Source organism: Octopus bimaculoides, chromosome 2 (genome assembly GCF_046866305.1).
Source record: "Octopus bimaculoides isolate indiv1 chromosome 2, ASM4686630v1, whole genome shotgun sequence".
Classification (NCBI taxonomy): domain Eukaryota; kingdom Metazoa; phylum Mollusca; class Cephalopoda; order Octopoda; family Octopodidae; genus Octopus; species Octopus bimaculoides.
Window position 1 is genome coordinate 156,985,500 of NC_142929.1, and position 19,222 is coordinate 157,004,721.

The 19,222-nt window shown below is 39.0% G+C and overlaps 1 protein-coding gene across 1 annotated transcript; it reads right to left on the minus strand.

Annotated features, from left to right (window-relative positions):
• Positions 1-615: 615 nt before the first annotated feature.
• On the minus strand, positions 616-19,197 carry LOC106877057 (uncharacterized). Its single transcript, XM_089347985.1, has 8 exons — positions 19,060-19,197; positions 16,174-16,268; positions 10,875-10,982; positions 6,768-6,913; positions 5,246-5,348; positions 3,096-3,217; positions 1,377-1,462; positions 616-740 (listed from the first exon to the last, which is right to left on the minus strand). The coding sequence occupies exons 2-8, from the start codon at positions 16,239-16,241 to the stop codon at positions 639-641; spliced, it is 735 nt and encodes a 244-aa protein (XP_089204111.1). The 5' UTR covers positions 16,242-16,268; positions 19,060-19,197; the 3' UTR covers positions 616-638.
• Between the last annotated feature and the right edge of the window lie 25 nt (positions 19,198-19,222).

Below are 19,222 nucleotides of genomic sequence, written 5' to 3' on the forward strand. Positions count from 1 at the left end.
CCAACTGGAGGAGATGTCCTCCTGGGGCTAAAGCAACACTAACATCCACCCCTAGGGTCAGCCACACTTAAGTGGCAATACACTTCACTTTATATATATATTATTTTGTTTAAAAGAGTTCCAACACTGTCTGTTTTTTATGTTTTATTTATATTCCTGCAGAACCAATGTGGGGTATAGAATATGGAATATACAATATATAATATAATATACAATATATAATATAAAATAAAATAAAATAAAAATGGATGGCACCATGAAAGAAAGTATTGAATGTAGATGAAATATTGAGTGTTCAATATAAAGGATCAAATATATAAATATAAATATATAAAGGCGACTCGAGTTTCAGATATACACACACACACACGACACGTTTCTTTTATTTTTTCCATCAACCAAAATTCACTTACTTGGTTTTGGTCAATCAGGGCTATAGTAAAAGACACTTGCCCAAGGTGCTGCACAGTAGGACTGAGCCTTAGCCTGCAAAAATTTTCTTAATCACACAGCTACATTTTTCATGACATGCTGACCTCAATCTACTGATTGACAAGTAAAAATTCCAGTTCCACTAATAAGAAAATTTAACACAAAACAACAAAAATACACAAGTAAAATATACAAAATGGAAAATTTTATTCGTCTAAATTTTCTTCCTCGAATTTCATTTTTTTTGGAGTGTCTTCCCTTCTGTGCGAAGCCATTTTGAAAGACCGTTTTCGGCGTGTGATGAAAAGCTGAAATTGGAAAGAAGATAGAAAATAAAGTTGAGATTCACATTTAAATTAAAAACAAAAGGATTTTAAATTGAAAATCAAACAAGGTTTTTTTACTTTACAATTCAAAATAGAAATTTTAAAATAGAAAATGCTAAAGCAAAATTTTAAATTCAAAACAGAAAAGGAATTTACATTTTAATTGAAAATAGAATAAGATTTTCCTTTTAATTTAAAATAAAACAGTTTTTTACTTTTAAATTTAAAATGGAAAAGACTTTAAATGTAAATTTAAACAGAAATTTAATTTCTCCACCTGAGTATGAACTACAAAAGTGGACTATATAAATATATAGAAAGAAAGAAAAAGGGGCAAGAGAGCAAATATGAAATTAGACAAATATCTTAAGATCTCTAAAAAACTAGGAACAGCTCCCTTGACAAAGCTTAATCAAATTTCACTAACAAAGTTTTAGTCAACCCAAAGTTATATTACAAAATTCTTGCCTTAAAGTGCTGTGCAGAGGGATTGAGCCAACACCAGATGCGAAGCAAGAATCTTAGCAATACAGCCATATCACTACCCCTATTTAATAACAAAAAAATAATAAATAAAAATCAATGTTAGACCCCAAAATAATAGCTGAAAAGGCTTACATTTCTGACATCTCTCTTAAATCCTGATGACCATTTCGTCCATAATTCATCTTCAGAATGCTTGCGGTGGAAATATTTAACTCCATCTATAAGAGAACGAAGAAATACAAATTATGGTATTGGTGTTGTTTAACCCCAGGTGAGCCCTGACTGAGCAAGGCTATTATCAAATGCATTCATACCATGACCATCAAGTGGGCATTTTTTTCCAAGATATATTCCCAAGATTACATCATCCTAATTACACATACCTCCTCTTCTTAAGACAGCAAGATATAATTTCTAGGTTGAAAAATCACAAAGGACCAACAAGAAAGCCTTCACATAGTCACATGATCTACTAGAAATAGCCATCAAATTCCCCTAAAATTCACACTGTACCATCTTTAAAAAATGCCAACATATATATATATAAAGAGAATGAATGGGAGAATGAGAGTTTGCCGAATGTCAACCCAACAGAGGGACCAGCTATCCGAGTTGACAGTACCTTGGTAGATAAAGCAATTAAGAGTATGAAGACAGGGAAAGCCCCCGGCCCATCAGGAATCACTGCAGAGATGTTCAAAATATCTGGCAGTGTCGACTATAGCCTAGTCACCCATATAGCTAACCAGGTGATACATGAAGGAATCATACCCAATGACTGGTGTAGCAGCACCATAGTTAACTGCTACAAAGGTAAAGGTGATGCTTTAGATACGAATAATTACAGAGCTATCAAGTTATTGCATCAGGTAATGAAAGTCATGGAGAGGGTCATAGCCCAACTAATTAGGGAGGGAGTCAGTTTGGGTTCGTGCCATGGAAAAGCACCACTAATGCTATATTTCTGGTAAGACAGCAGCAGGAGAAATGCCTAGCCAAAGATAAACCTCTGTACCTGGCTTTCGTTGACATGGAGAAAGCCTTTGACAGGGTCCCCCGATCCCTTATCTGGTGGTCAATGAGGAAACTAGGGATAGATGAATGGTTAGTGAGATCTGTGCAAGCCATGTACAGGGACGCTGTCAGTAAGGTGAGGGTTGGCAACGAGTACAATGAAAGGCAAAGTCAACCTCAGTGGTATTTGAACTCAGAATGTGAAGACAGATGAAATATCACTAAAAGCACTTTGCCCAGCATGCTACTGATTCTGCCAGCTCGCCACCTTAATAATAATCCTTTCTACTGGACACACAAGGCCTCAAATTTGTGGAAAGGGGACTAGTCAATTACATTGACCCCAGTACTCAACTGATACTTAATTTATTGACCCCGAAAGGTGACAAGCAAAGTCATCTTTAGTTGTATTTGATACTCTCCAAGTATGAGCGAAGCATTCATTCTCCCAAACATTGCTGAATAGTTTTAGGAGTTGGACATTCACAGCTGGTTAGAGTCAAGTAAACTGATTACTGATATTCATTTTGCTGACCTGGTGGTTGAGAATTTGAAGGGACATAACTAAATAGGTCATGTATTTTGCTTAGCACCATACACACTACCATTTCAAAGAGAAAAAGAAAGAAGTGAGGAAGAAAAAGGAAGAAAATGGAAGAAAAGAAAAAAAGAAAGACAGAAATAAGAAAAATTAAGAGAAAGTGTATAAGAAGGAAAAGAGCATGAGAGAGAGGTAGGATTGCAGAGGAAGAGGTGGTATTGAAGTAACAGTAGTAAGAGGAGGAGATGATATTAATGACAATAGAAGTTGACAGATAAAGCAATGGTCCCACTTACCAGACAATCTAGGATCATCACTGCTAAAGAAAAAGGTTCTGTCTGGTTTTGGCATAGACGTCTTCGCCATCGCCATCGGTGTTCCTACTGGTGTAGGAGTATAGTGATATGTGACAGCAGCTCTGCAAAGGTTGGAAATAAATATTTCTATGAAGACAATGGCAAGGATGACAGCAGTTTGATGTCTTGCTAACAAAACAGGTTTTTGTTTTAAGCAAGATAGAACTTCTATGCCAACTTTTTGTACTTTACTGTCACAACTTCTAAATAGCAGGAACTACTAAATTATTGGTTAACACGAAACTCGGCTTGTGAAGACCTGTTGGGACAAGCGAAAGCGAAATCGTGATGGCTCCTGTGCCCAGCGTCGCCTTCCTGGCACTTGTGCTGGTGGCACGTGTAAAGACATTCGAGTGAGATTGTTGCCAGTGCCGCTGGACTGGCTCTTGTGCAGGTGGCACGCAAAATACACCATTTTGAGCGTGGCCATTGCCAGTACCGCCTGAATGGCCATTGTGCCAGTGGCACGTAAAAGCACCCACTACACTCTCGGAGTGGTTGGCGTTAGGAAGGGCATCCAGCTGTAGAAACTCTGCCAAATCAGATTGGAGCTTGGTGTAGCCATCTGGTTCACCAGTCCTCAGTCAAATCGTCCAACCCATGCTAGCATGGAAAGTGGACGTTAAACGATGATGATGATGATGATGATTACAAAGTATTTACTGAGACGAGTCAAGAATATCTGTATACATGCTAGTTTGTGGCATGTATATCATAACTGAAGCAATTCAAGCCATGGAAGGTACTCATGAAGTTGGTAGAATCAGAGTAGTTGGTGTGCTGACATATTGTGCATTGCTTCACTCCATGTGGCAATTGAAAGTTGCACAGATGAATGGGCAATGTAGTCTAATTCAGGAGCTTATGCTTTCTCAGACCAAACTAGACTATAATGTCACAGAAACAACCCAAACATTTGTTGTATGAAAAATGAAAACACAGTTGATCACAGTAGAGGAACCAGATGGTTCAAGAAATTTAGCTGATCATTAAGGTTGCAAGAACCTTAATGATCAGGCAAGGTTAAGTAGGCCTAAAAACCATGCATTCTGAAGCTGTGCACCAAGCATAGAGGCAAATCCAGTGACTAGCACTCAGAGAGTATCAGATAAGTTCAACATTTCATGAATGTGTGCCATTGTGCAGCAAAAATATCCAGAATGCAAGCTCTTCTGTTGCAAGATAACACAAGACTTCACACCACTTGAACAACCCAGAATAAACTCCTGGAAATTTGAGGGAATTGAACTGATGCCACACCCAGCATGTAGTATGGATCTAGCTCTCTTGAACTATTTGTTCTGACCCATGGCTCACTTTCCGTGCTCATGGCGTTTCATCAATCTAGAGGAGGTTGAAGCTTCAGTGAAGAAGTTCTGCCCCTCAAAAGACAAAAACTTGTATCAGTGTGGGATCAAAGAACTGGCAGAAAAGTGACTTCAGACAATGCAATACGATGGCCTCTACTTTGAATGCTCTGCTGCTTTTGGTGTAACTTGAATAAAACAAATAAGTAACCAAAATATTGCAAAACTTTTGATGCAACACAATATTTCAGACATATTACAATTCTCTCTCTCTCACACACACACACACACACAAAAACACACATGAAAATATGAATATATAATGACTGTGCAGTTAAAATTGCTGTGTAAGCATGTGGTTTTGGATTAACTCCCACTGTGCAGCAACTTGAAGTGTTTTCTGCAATAATCCTGGGAAAACTGACCAATGCCAGCTGGTTTCAGTCACTGAATTGTAGCCTTGCTGGAGCAGTACCTACATGTTTTTAGTCAACCACACAATTTTGTTTGCTATTTATCTCATAAGCTACAAAATAGAGAGTGGTATAAGGAGAAATAACTCATATGTATTTCCACTCAAATGTGCCAGTTCTAACTCCACACACACACACACACATATCAGTGTGGTGTGAAAACTGGTATATACACATCAGCAGGCTTCTACATAGTTTTTGTCTGTTAAATTTTACTTACAAGGTTATGGCAGAAGATGCCCATGACTTCTTAACTAAACAACCATGTCTGAACCCAAAATCTGAATGGAAAACAATAAAATTTACATACGTGTTTTTGAGTTGTTGACCTCTGACCTCTGTTTCATCACATTCTTCACTACTACTACTTTCATCGGAATATTCATATTGTTCCCTAGTTTCGATTGGTTCATCTAATTGAAACAGAACAGAGAGGAGATGCCATGTTGTAAATATAATCAAAACTGACTGTGTGGTTGGGAAATGGTGACTCTTCTAGTGTATGAAGTTGTTACTTAAACTCAAACCAGCCTTAATCCAAAAGACCATCTTGTTGTTTTAGAGGCATCTAGGAGTACATTATCTAATGGGCATCTCTACCACCATTGTTTTAATGTCGGTTTCATCATCAAATTATTTCAGTTTAACTTGAAACAAGATATCAGTTTATCCCTAATTTTAAGTTAAATGTATATAATAATATTACAGCTTACAATATTATAAATCCAAACTGTTGTCCAGTCTTTCACATTCAGCATTGACACTGCCAAAATAATGCTACTGATTGTCTGCTCAGAGAGACATACAACTATCCAGCTAATGTGATATCTCATGTTTATACTGAGTATTTTTGGTTTATTATCAACAGACCTATGACGGATGTAAACTGTTTGAAAGACTTCTTTTTGTTTGAAGTATGTCAACTTATGATTTAAACAAAAGTTCCATTTTAAAGATAGATGCGTTATGGAAAATATAGTGACTATATAGAGAGGGTCAAGTGACTACATAAAAGCTCGCTCATAGTGTGGGATGGATACAAATATTTTGTCTATATCAATACACATTGTAGATTAAGAAAAGCTTTCAGTTGCTCCTACATCTCTTAGTATCAGAAGGAACAGCAAGTACAATGACTATAGAAATATAAGAGAGCACAGTGAAGGTGTGGTTGTGTAGTTTAAATGTTCACTTTGTAGTCCATGTGATTTCAGGTTTCATTCGTCTGCACAGCACTTTGGGCATGTGTCTTTTACCACAGCTTTAGGCTGATCAAAATTTTGTGGGTGATATTTAGTAAATGGAAACTGTGTGGAAGCCCATCCTGTTTTTCAGGAGTAGACTTAATCCATCACTCAGTTTAATATTACCCACTGACCGTGGGTTCCTTTAACAGAGTTTGCTCTATTACAAGCATTAAGTCACATCTCCAATTTAACAATAACGTCCTTTCTCTCAACAGTTTCATAGATCCTGCAAAAAGAGGTTATGAGCACTGCGCTTCCTCCACCGGTTAAGCCATAAAAAATATTAGCTGATCTGGAAAGAAGATTATTTTATTCACAACAGGCTAATAGAGTCTACTGGCTGCTATACTTCACTGACTGGTTAAAGCTAAGATATTTACAATTCCTGTTGTGACATACTAACAGGAATGGTAAGGAAGAAAAAGAATCAGATGCAAACAGTAAACAAGAGTGGAAATGTGATATCACTGACAGAACTTACAATGGATAGAAGCAAATTGTATATGACATCACGGTCACAGAGATGATCAAGTGCTCCACAATTTGAAATTAAAAAGGAAAAAGATACTGAAAATAAGTACCTACCTTCATTTTCCTGATCTTCAGAAGTTTTACTTTTACTAAACAAAGACAACAGTGAGAAAGAAGTACCATCTGTCGATCTAAATGATGTAGCAATCGATTTTTCAACATGAAAATATTTCTCTTTGTTAGTTTCAGATCCTTTAGCACTAAGAAAAAAAAAAAGTAAAAACAATATACTATATCAAACAACAGTAATACGTGTTCAAATCATTAAACTTTCCAGTGTTGGGCCTCATAGAGGCAATGACTGAGACCTTTCACATTAGGTTTTGCTTGAAAAGAAGACCCATCAAGCCGAGCAAAATCTGTCATGGCAGATACCAGTGTCACGCAAATGGCACCCGTGCCAGTGGCACATAAAAGTACCCATTACACTCTCAGAGTGATTGGCATTAGGAAGGGCATCCAGCCATAGAAAACCATACCAACTCAGACTGGAATCTGGTGCAGCCTTCCAACTGTCCAACCCATGCCAGCTTAGACAATAGGTATGAAATGATGATGATGATGATGATGATGATGATGATAATGATTTTTAAAACATTTCAAAGTTGAGTTTTCACAGGTGGAATTTTTTGATTACTGATGGAAGTTTTTTTATACACTTGTTGGACAACAAATATGTAATATATATTGGGTCATCTCATAAATAATGCAGTTTTTTTCAATTGCATGAACTAAAAGTTTAAAGAGGACAGGATAAACTACTTGCATCAACTTGCTATAAAAGCAGGTAGTAATTTTACCTTATCCTTATTCTTAGTGCAAGTTTTGAAGAGTGCAGTTCGATTTTAACAGTTACTTTTTCAAAGCTATAATGGAAGTGACAAAGGAGCATATTCAGCATATTTTCCTTTATAAGTTCAATAAAGGCAACAATGCAACGGAAAGTGTGAGGAATATTAATACAGTATATGTGGATCAAACAATAAGCATAAACCAGTGTCAGTGGTTCCAGAAATTCTGAGCCAGAAACTACAGCCTAGATGAGCCGCATCGTGGAAGATCTGTAAACCTTGATGAGGACATGCTGTAAACCCTGGAGGAACAAAATTCTATCGTAACTGTTGAGGAACTAACAGAGAATCTTGGACTTAGTCATTCAACCATTCATTGATATCTGCATGTCATCAGAAAAGTCAGCAAATTGGGTCAGTGGGTTCCTCATAAACTTTCCGAGTCTAATTGTGCACAGAGAGTGAATATGTGCTCTTCTCTGTTGTCACATCTCACAAATGAACCATTTTTAGACCACATAGTGGCTGGTGACAATAAATCTGTTCTCTTTAAAAAATGTCAAGCGCCGAAGATAGTAGGTAGGAAAAGGAGAAATGCCAGCATCCCAGGCTAGAGGTCTTCACTCACGTAAAGTATTGTTATCTGTTTGAAAGGTTTAATCCACTTTGAACTTTTAAACCCCAAACCAAACAATAACAAAGATCTACTGTGAGCAGCTTAAGTCAGCACTAGAAGAAAAACTACCATCTTTGGTTTCAAGACGAAAGGTGTTCTTTAATCAGGATAATGTGCAGCCACATACAGCAAGGATGATATTCCAAACGCTGGAGCAATTTGAATGGGAAATAATGCCCCACTCACCATATTCACCGGACATCGTCCCATCTAATTATCATTTATTCCGTAGTCTTCAAAATCATTTGGGCAGAAAAAATATGAATTCTGTAGATGAGATCAGAGCAGTACTAGAGGAGTATTTTTCGTCATGGATCAGTGAATTTTGGAAGAGGAGCCTTGCAAGTGTAGTAGATAGATGCAAGAGCATTGTAGAAAATGAAGGAGAGTATATTTTAGATTAAAAAAGAACACCGTTTATCTTAATTTTGAAAAATAAAAGAAGTATATAAAAACTGCATTATTTATTGGATGACCCAATAACTACAAACTGATACACTGTAAAATTATTATATCACTAATCAGACTGATCAATTAGCAGGATTAAAAAACAATTGGTCTAAACACATTGCAGTATTTGATTATGTCTCTGAGTACTGAGTTCAAACGCTAATGGTGTCAACAACATCAGTGACCCTTTTGGTACCTCAGTAGCTGGTGGGAAGAAGTTATTCTCAGATCAGAGAAGTGGCTCAAATGCTTGCCTTAAGTGGACTATGCTAAAGACACGCATGAGCCAAGCTGTGGCTTTAAACTGGGTGATGGATTTAAATGAGCTATCCAAGAATAGGAACAGTTCCTCTGACAGGCTTCTAGATAGTTTCCATCTACTAAATTTCAGATACAAGGCTTAGATTGACCTAAGGCTATGATAGATGACATTTTCACAAGAAGCTGTGCAGTGAGATTGAATTCAAAACCACGAAGTGGCAATGTAAACTTCTTTATAGATGCTTGTAGCCATAACTTCATCCACTTTTCATATTTCATAGGTCAATAAATTAAACACCAGTCAAAGTACTTGGTTGATCAAACCAACTGTTTCCTGTCTCTTCCCAAAAATGTGTCCCTGTGTCATTTATAGAAAACATTATCAGCCTAATGGTCACTAGAGAAACTATAATTCTAAATTCCAATGAGACTATGGGATTAATAGAACCAGGAAATATTTTCTTTTCTTTCATTAATAGAACCAGGAAATATTTTCTTTTCTTTCCGTTTTACTAAAGATGTACTGCTATGAAAATTAGGGAGTTTATTTAGAAGTAGCCAAATTACTCATCTGTCAGTTGTTAAAAAGAAGAAAATTAGATGGGTTGGTCCTATAAAGCAATGTCATGATACACTATTTCTTAAGAATATGGTCATGTTTGAACAAACTCTGGTTGAAAGTTTAAGAAGACCACAAATGAGTTAGTTGAGCAAAATCAAGAAATGAAAGGGGTGGAAGAGAATGGAAAACTTAAGGCTTGTTGATGACTGGGAAAGATGAAGGCTACAGCTTAATAACAGGGGGGGGGGCTTCTCTTTTCACCTCTCACTTCATTATGCTACTGAATTTTGGAACAGCTGAGTATTCCACAGGGTGATGTTTCCAAACCAGTGATCCTTCTAATGAAAAATAACACTATAGCCATGAAGGAAAGTTGAACTTAATACTGCAAGCCAACAAACCATTCATGAATTTTTACACTACTGTCATTGATATGGTAGCTACTTACAAATAAAAAGGTAAATAATGGAATAGGCCTAGGGTTCAAATCAAGCCACTGGTTTGCAGGGAAAACACTTTATCCTACATTACCTACAGTACTCAATAGGAATATGCAACAGATGATCTAATATGATACAAATATATCAAGTTCATGTTGGAAGGGTATCCATCCACAAGAACTAAATCAACAAAAATGATAGACACAACAACTGGCAGTTTACTTTGTGATACAGAAGAACTGTGACAGGTAGCAGGATGCTGTACTGGTACAGACCTGTCCAAACTGGTATCAGGACAAAATCCCCCAGGACAAATTTTAAACAAAAATATCAACTAATATTTTTAATAAAATTTCAGTTTCCTAAAATATTTTTATTATAGGCGCAGGAGTGGCTGTGTGGTAAGTAGCTTGCTTACCAACCACATGGTTCTGGGTTCAGTCCCACTGCGTGGCACCTCGGGCAAGTGTCTTCTACTATAGCCTCGGGCCGACCAAAGCCTTGTGAGTAGATATGGCAGACAGAAACTGAAAGAAGCCCGTCGTATATATGTATATATATATGTATGTTTGTATATGTTTGTGTGTCTGTGTTTGTCCCCACAACTTCACTTGACAACCGAGGGTGGTGTGTTTACGTCCCCATAACTTAGTGGTTCGGCAAAAAGAGACTGATAGAATAAGTACTAGGCTTACAAAGAATAAGTCCTGGGGTCGATCTGCTCGACTAAAAGGCGGTGCCCCAGCATGGCCGCAGTCAAATGACTGAAACAAGTAAAAGAGTAAAAGAGAGTAAAGAGTATAAAGAAAGCACAATATCCCAGGGGGTATTGACTGCCAGGGAATTTTGTCTAAGGATATTTTGTCTAGTGGGGATTTTGTCTGGGGGAAGATTTTGTCTTAGTATCATCCAAACCATTCTATCATCTCGCAAAAGAGATATACACATATATAAAGATATGTAATATTGTTATCAACTTACCTGAATGATGTTTCAGACTTTGCTGCTTTCTTTTTCTTTCTTTTACGTTTTTGTGAACTTTGGACAATATTCTGTTGATTAAGTTCTACTTTAGGGCTGGCCAAATTTCTACAAAATAATGGAAAAGATCATTACGTTTAGATGAATTCTCCAGATAAACATGGGTGAGATATCATATAATCATTTCTTTAACATCCACTTTTCCATACTTGCATGGATCAGATGGAATTCATGGAAGGAGATTTTCTATGGTCAAATGCCCTTCCTGTCACCAACCCACACATTTCCAAACAAGGTAATATTTTCACATGGATGGATATGTTTACATAGAAAACTGTAAGATGGTGATGCCTGGTTATCTCATAATATCAAGACAAGATGACACACTCACACACACACATACATATTGGGTTGGTATTTAATTATTGCAACTTTTTTTCAACAAAATCAATAACAACATGTAACAAAAACATCTTTAAATGATTATTCTGGAGCATATTCACCATCTACTTCAATTACTGCTTCCCATTTGCTTGGCAGACAGTCAGACCATCATTTAAAGATGTTTCCGTTAAATATCATTATTGTTTTTGTTGAATAAAATTTGTTGAAAAAAGAGCCACAATAATTATGCACGAACCCAATACATAGAGATATTTTATGACTTTGCTTAGACATAGCAATATTAATAACCAGTTGTTAGAATTCAATACACATATGCCTTAGAGTAAAGTATTAGGCAAGTACAGAGCATAATAAAAATTAATGACAAGAGAATAGGAGTGACTCAGCTCTGAGCGTGCTGCTGCTATAACAGTAAGCGAATGAAGATGATTACATGACCCCTGTTTGCATAGTCATGCACATACAACAGAGTGTAAGCACCCTGAGAGAAATGTTGGATATAAGAAGCATTGGATGTAGCATGCAAGAGACATTTGCGTTGGTATGGTCATGTACTACGGATGGATGAGGAGAGCTGCATGAAGAAGTGCCACTCCCAAACAGCGGAAGGAATCTGGGGTAGAGGGATACCCAGGAAGACATGGGGTGAGGTGGTGAAGCATGACCTTCAAACATTGGGCCTCACAGAGGTAGTGACAAAAGACTGAGACCTCTGGAGATATGCTGTGACTGAGAAGACCTGGAAAATAAAGTGAGTTCACAACTGTATCGCATAACCAGCCCACTCAAAAGTACCTTGGATTGGAGGGTGACATGCTGTGCTTGAAGAGACCTATTGAGTCAAGTACATCAAAATCAAATGGAAATTGTAGTTGTGATCCCCGTTTCGGTGGCACATAAAAAACACCATCCGAATGTGGCCGATGCCAGCACCGCCTTGACTGGCTTCCATGATGGTAGCACATAAAAAGCACCATCCGATCGTGGTCATTGCCAGCCCTCTCTGGCCCCTGTGCTGGTGGCACGTAAAAAGCACCCACTACACTCTCGGAGTGGCTGGCGTTAGAAAGGGCATCCAGCTGTAGAAACACTGCCAGATCAGACTGGTGCCTGGTGCAGCCTCCTGGCTTCCCAGACCCCAGTCGAACCATCCAACCTATGCCAGCATGGAAAACGGATGTTAAACGATGATGATGATGATTTAATGCCCATGTTCCATGCTGACACTAACTGCACAGTATGTCATGTTCCAATGAGTAAAAAGAATGCAATGAATGGGAGAAAGAGAGCCTGCCTTATGTCGACCCAATAGAGGGACCAGCTATCCGAGTTGATAGTACCAGGGTAGATAAAGCAATTAAGAGTATGAAGACCGGGAAAGCCCCCGGCCCATCAGGAATCACTGCAGAGATGCTCAAAATATCTGGCAGTGTTGGCTATAGCCTAGTCACCCGTATTACGAACCAGGTGATACACGAAGGAGTCATACCCTATGACTGGTGTAGCAGCATCATAGTCAACTGCTACAAAGGTAAAGGGGACGCTTTAGATACAAATAATTACAGAGGCATCAAGCTGTTAGATCAGGTTATGAAAGTTACAGAGAGGGTCATAGCCCAACTAATTAGGGAGCGAATCAATTTAGATGAGATGCAGTTTGGGTTCGTGCCAGGTAAAAGCACTACTGATGCCTTATTTCTAGTGAGACAGTTGCAAGAGAAATACCTAGCCAAGGATAAACCTCTGTACCTGGCTTTCGTTGACATGGAGAAAGCCTTTGACAGGGTCCCCCGATCCCTTATCTGGTGGTCAATGAGGAAACTTGGGATAGAAGAATGGCTAGTGAGAGCTGTGCGAGCCATGTACAGAGATGCGGCCAGTAAGGTGAGGGTTGGAAATGAGTACAGCAATGAATTCCGGGTAGAGGTAGGGGTCCACCAAGGTTCCGTCCTCAGCCCCCTATTATTTACCATAGTCCTCCAGGCAATCACAGAGGAGTTCAAGACAGGTTGCCCCTGGGAGCTCCTCTATGCTGATGACCTTGCCCTAATTGCGGAGTCACTATCAGAACTAGAGGAGAAGTTTCAGGTGTGGAAGCAAGGTCTAGAATTGAAGGGCCTTAGAGTCAACCTAGCTAAAACCAAAATCCTAATAAGTAGGAAGGTAGATAAAACACAAACCCCTTCAGGTAGATGGCCCTGCTCAGTATGTAGAAAAGGAGTAGGTAGTAACTCTATAAGATGTACCCGGTGCAAGCTATGGACACATAAGAGGTGCAGCAACATCAAAGGCAGGTTAACTAGCAAGTTAGTTTTTGTTTGTGGCAGATGTTCAGGTGCAATAAAGACTGCAAACAAACAGGAAACAACTTCTATCTCATTCCAGGGTGAAAAACTAGAGGTAGTCGATAGCTTCCGCTATCTGGGCGACCAAGTTAGTAGTGGGGGTGGGTGCGCTGAAAGTGTAGCTGCTAGAATAAGAATAGCCTGGGCAAAGTTTAGAGAGCTCTTACCCCTGCTGGCGACAAAGGGACTCTCACTCAGAGTAAAAGGCAGACTGTATGACGCATGCGTACGAACAACCATGCTACATGGCAGTGAAACATGGGCTGTAACTGCTGAGGACATACGTAAGCTCGCAAGGAATGAAGCCAGTATGCTCCGTTGGATGTGTAATGTCAATGTGAATACCCGTCAGAGTGTAAGTATCTTGAGAGAAAAGCTGAACATTAGAAGCATCAGTTGTGGCGTGCAAGAGAGACGATTGCGCTGGTATGGACATGTGGTGAGAATGGAGGAGGATAGCTGCGTGAAAAAGTGCCACACCCTAACAGTTGAGGGAACCCGTGGAAGAGGTAGGCCCAGGAAGACCTGGGCTGAGGTGGTGAGGCAAGACCTTCGTACATTGGGCCTCACCGAGGCGATGACTACGGACCGAGACCTTTGGAAATGGGCTGTGCGTGAGAAGACCCGGCAAGCCAAGTAAGATCGTTGCCAGTGCCCCTGGACTGGTTCTTGTGCGGGTGGCACATGAGATGCACCATTTTGAGCGTGGCCGTTGCCAGTACCGCCTGACTGGCTCCCGTAGGATTTTCGAGCGAGATCGTTGCCAGTGCCCCTGGACTGGCTTGTGCGGGTGGCACATAAAAGACACCATTTCGAGCGTGGCCGTTTTCGTGCGGGTGACACGTAAAAGCACCCACTACACTCTCTGAGTGGTTGGCGTTAGGAAGGGCATCCAGCTGTAGAAACTCTGCCAAATCAGACTGGAGCCTGGTGTTGCCATCCGGTTTCACCAGTCCTCAGTCAAATCGTCCAACCCATGCTAGCATGGAAAGCGGACGTTAAACGATGATGATGAAGCTCGTATCAGCTTTGCCATGGTTTCTAAGGTTGACTGCCCTTCTTAATAACAAGTACTTTAAAGTGTGCACTGGATGCTTTTTCATGCCACCAGCACTATTGGGGTTGTGATGCAGCTTGCAAGACTACAAACCTCCAAGAGAACCAGCTTTATATTTGGAGATGAGGAGTAGGGAGGGATAAAGTATGGGGGAAAATGGCCAAGATAGATCATATTTCTTAATGCAAAAGAGCTACATGACTACTCCCATGTTAGAAGGGAGGGTGGGAGTAATCAAGTAATAAAAATAGTGGTAATGAGGTGCCAGTGTGGATCTTCAAGGTACAGGGTGGATAGAAATGAGTGAGGTGGTGGAGCCAGGAGTGAATAAGGGAGCAGGTGATGTCTGATAGTGCAGAACAGGAGAAATAGTAATGATGATACAGTAAACAAGAGGATTGAAGGGAGAGAGAGAGTGAGAAAGGGAGAGATATGACATGTTGTTGGGTGGGTTGCAGAAGTAGATGAGGACAAGAGAGGGAAGGGTAATGTATGAGGAGAGTAAAGCGCATGATGTGGGGGAGAAAGGAGAAACAATTTGGTGGCCCAGTGGGAATGGATAGTCTATGAAAGTGTGGGTGAAGAGTACAGTATAAATGGATGAAGGATAACACATGAAGTGGTTCTGAGTAGTAAGAAAGTGAAAGAAGAACTGCAGCTAGGGAGAAACCAATGATACAATCAGATGGTGATCATCATCACCAACGTTTAATGTCCGCTTTCCATGCTAGCATGGGTTGGACGATTTGACTGAGGACTGGTGAACCAGATGGCTACACCAGGCTCCAATCTGATTTGGCAGAGTTTCTTACAGCTGGATGTCCTTCCTAACGCCAACCACTCTGAGAGTGTATTGGGTGCTTTTACGTGCCACCAGCACGAAGGCCAGTCAGGCGGTACTGGCAACGGCCACGCTCAAAATGGTGTATTTTATGTGCCACCCACACAAGAGCCAGTCTAGGGGCACTGGCAACAATCTCGCTCGAAAGTCCTTACACATGCCGCGGGCACAAGTGCCAGAAAGGCGACGCTGGGCACAGGTGCTATCACGATTTCGATTTCGCTTGCCCCGGCAACAAGCTGGCAAAATCGTTAGCATACCAGGTGAAATGCTTAGCAGTATTTCGTCTGTCGCTACTTATAAAATACGTACCAGTTGAGCACTGGGGTTGATGTTATTGACTCACCCTCTTCCTTGAAATAGCTGGCCTTATGCCAAAAATTTGAAACCAATATTATTGTTAGGAAGCAGCGAGCTGATAGAATCGTTAGCACAATGGGCAAAATGCTTAACAGTATTTCACACATCGCTACGTTCCAAGTTCAAATTCCACCAAGTTTGACTTCGCCTTTCATCATTTCAGGGTCAATAAATTAAGTACCAGTGAAACACTGGGGTCCACGTAATCGACTAGTCCCTTCCCCAAAAATTTTGAAGCCTTGTGCCTCCAGTCCAAAGGATATTAATAATAAAAAGAAATAGAACATTTACTTGGATGTTTTCTGCTTTGACTTAGCCGAATTTTCTTCATCCGATGACAAAATATTCATTATCGTCATATTACTCCTTTCTTATTTCAACAATTCCTGAATAAAAAAATAGATTTCACTGAATAGAAATATAATCAAATAAACATTTATTTACAGTTCTATATTTAAGAGATGAGGAATTATGTACATTATTTACATTTGACGGATATTTGTCCTCATCTTATTTGTTGTTAACATGTTTCAGCTGATATACCCTCCAGCCTTCATCAGGTGTCTTGGGGAAATTTCGAACCTGGGTTCTCATTCCTAAAGTATTTTTCGATGTTATTATTATTATTATTATTTATGTCACTGCCTAGAATCGAACTCGGAATCTTGGGGTTAGTAGCCCGTGCTCTTAACCACTACGCCATGGGCATATGGCGTAGTGGTTAAGAGCGCGGGCTACTAACCCCAATATTTATTTACATAATGTAAATAATGCAAACATTTATTTGCTTTTTTTAAATTTATATATTTTTAAAACATTCACTAAAATATTTATCGAAGTTGATCGTTTCATGAACCATACAGACTTAAACTAAAGTTGGAATTACTGTGAACCACACAGGTTCAAATTTAAACTGAGCCAATTATGAACCTCACAGATTCATATAATTACTTGACTTTGATTTCTGAAATTTTAGGAAGAAAATAATCAAACACCCCTTAAGCAGATGCTAGCCTTATCAGACAATATTCCTCGAAAAAAATGGACCCCTATTCTCCAGCTATATAAATAGACATAGAATTAAATATCCATAAATTCAATAAAATGCTCACCATAGTACCATGATTTCATAACTAACTGAATCAATAAATCAATAATCCATATAATCATTTCTTCTCTACACGAAGACTATATTTTGAACATTTTATAACCCCTTTAAAGAGCATAAAACTCTGGCTCAAAGTTTAATTTCTACCTCTAATTATACTGTTCTAATTGTAAAATATTTCACATTATGAACCAATAAGAAAACCTAAATGTGAATGCTCAACCTGTTAGAAATAACATCCCATCTGTATCACTCACCATTGTCATTTAACATTCGTTTTCCATGCTAGTATGGGTTGGTCAGCTTAACAGAAGCTGATAAGGCCAGGGGCTGCACCAGATTCCATTGTCTGTTTTAGCTTAGTTTCTACAGCTGGATGCTCTTCCTAATATAAACTACTTTCCAGAGTGTACTGGATGCTTTTTACTGACACCATCACTAGTGCTTTTTAAGTGGCACAATATTTTATACATAAGATGATATCAATGTACATCAAACGATTTCAGAATCTAACAACACTATTTTACATGGTTGCACAACCTACCGGTAATAGTAACTTATATCTCCCTCAACTCACACCTTACAGCCTTAGGATATCTTCTGATGGACGAAAACCTTCACATGTCTAGGATTGCATTCCAAAGACTGGCCGGTGGAGATGGACTATATGTAATCTGAACCTTTCCCCCCCCCCTTATTTATTAATTTTTTTTTCCGGAATCCCATGTTTTAGGCTATGGAGATTCCGATTCTGAAAAAAAATTGTTTGAAAAATTTCAATTCCCCCCACCACCACCACCACCACCAAGCAGGCTATTTACATGCTAGAAATAACAGCCAAATCTCACAAAACTAGTATTAGGGTTAGGTTTAGGGTCAGGGTTATGGTCAGGTTAGGATTTGAGTTAGGGTTAGGTTTACCCTGTGGATCTATATAAAAACCAGGGGGGGGGGAGGATCGAAATTTTGAAATTGAGATTTTTGAAAATTTTTTTCAGAATCGGAATCTCCATAGCCTAAAACGTGGGATTCCGTAAAAAAAATAAAATAAGGGGGGAAAGGTTCAGATTACATATAGTCCATCTGGACCGAGGCCGACAATGAAGTACTGCTATCACATCTGGAACTGTGCTGCTGCTACTCACACAGACATCTTTGACAGCATCCAAAAAAATGCCGCACAACCAAAAAAGCATTAAGTCACTTGCTGGAGCACCCTAGCCTCAAGACCACAGACGCATAGTCTCTTCTCTTGGCATTTTCTACCGCTACTGTTATGGTCTTTGCTCCTCAGTGCTGGCTGGGCTCATAGCACTTCCACTCATGTATTTTTGGTCCACTCGTCTTCCTCTTCTCATCATTGTTATGTCCGACACCCAATGCTCCATACTAATCACTATCTCACAACTCTTGTCTTTCACGCAATTGTTGACTAGCAAGGGTTCGAAAACATTAATAACATCACTCTCGCCGGTCTAGGAAACCATGAGCCCTGTCCATTCCTCTAGACTTAAAAAATAAAACAGAAGTATTAATAACTACTATATTAGACAATATAATTCCTGATGTACAAAAAGACAAGATGGACAGAGTGGATCTAGGACTAAATAACAATCTGTTGTTTTTGTGTCGTCGCTCGATTTGCTAGAAATGACAACCATATTTTCCATACACTAGAATGCAGTGCCTCTCAGACATATTCTCCAATAAGTTTTCAACTTCCAGAAAGAAAATATCTATGCCTTGACAGAAATTCATCATGTGTTTATTGATTTAAAATCTAGTTCTCAGTAATAAAAGCATTTCAACAAACTATTCTTTTAATATATAATATTTCTTGATCGCATGAAACTGATTATATAAATGGTATCAAAAGTTAATTTAATATAAGTGATCAATAGTATTACTATTTCATGAAATGGAAAAATATGAAGTCAAAACATTCCGGAAAAAATGTTTTCGAATGTTCGAAATAATATTTTCAAATAGTATTCACCAATTGTAATTAAATGATATTAAATATATAGACGTTTACTCTTTATCATTACTAAACCCAAACAAAAACTTACGTCAATTATTTTCAGGGATGAAGTCTTTCAGGCACGTTTCAATTTGTAATTAGTAGAAACACATGGTGCTACGCTATTATATTGGTCCACAACACAAGCGACGCTTTCTCACTCTCTTCAGGTGCACGTTAGTTAGATTCTTAATTCCGCCCAGTCAGTGAAC

What these genes read in the sequence shown, in the direction of transcription:
- LOC106877057 (XM_089347985.1), bottom strand. Translation starts at nt 16,241, where the DNA reads ATGACGATAATGAATATTTTGTCATCGGATGAAGAAAATTCGGCTAAG. An exon ending in TCAAAGCAGAAAACATCCAA is followed by an intron (nt 10,983 to 16,173) that starts GTAAATGTTCTA and finishes ATTATTTTGTAG; the next exon opens with AAATTTGGCCAGCCCTAAAG. An exon ending in TGATGATCCTAGATTGTCTG is followed by an intron (nt 1,463 to 3,095) that starts GTAAGTGGGACC and finishes GTTCTCTTATAG; the next exon opens with ATGGAGTTAAATATTTCCAC.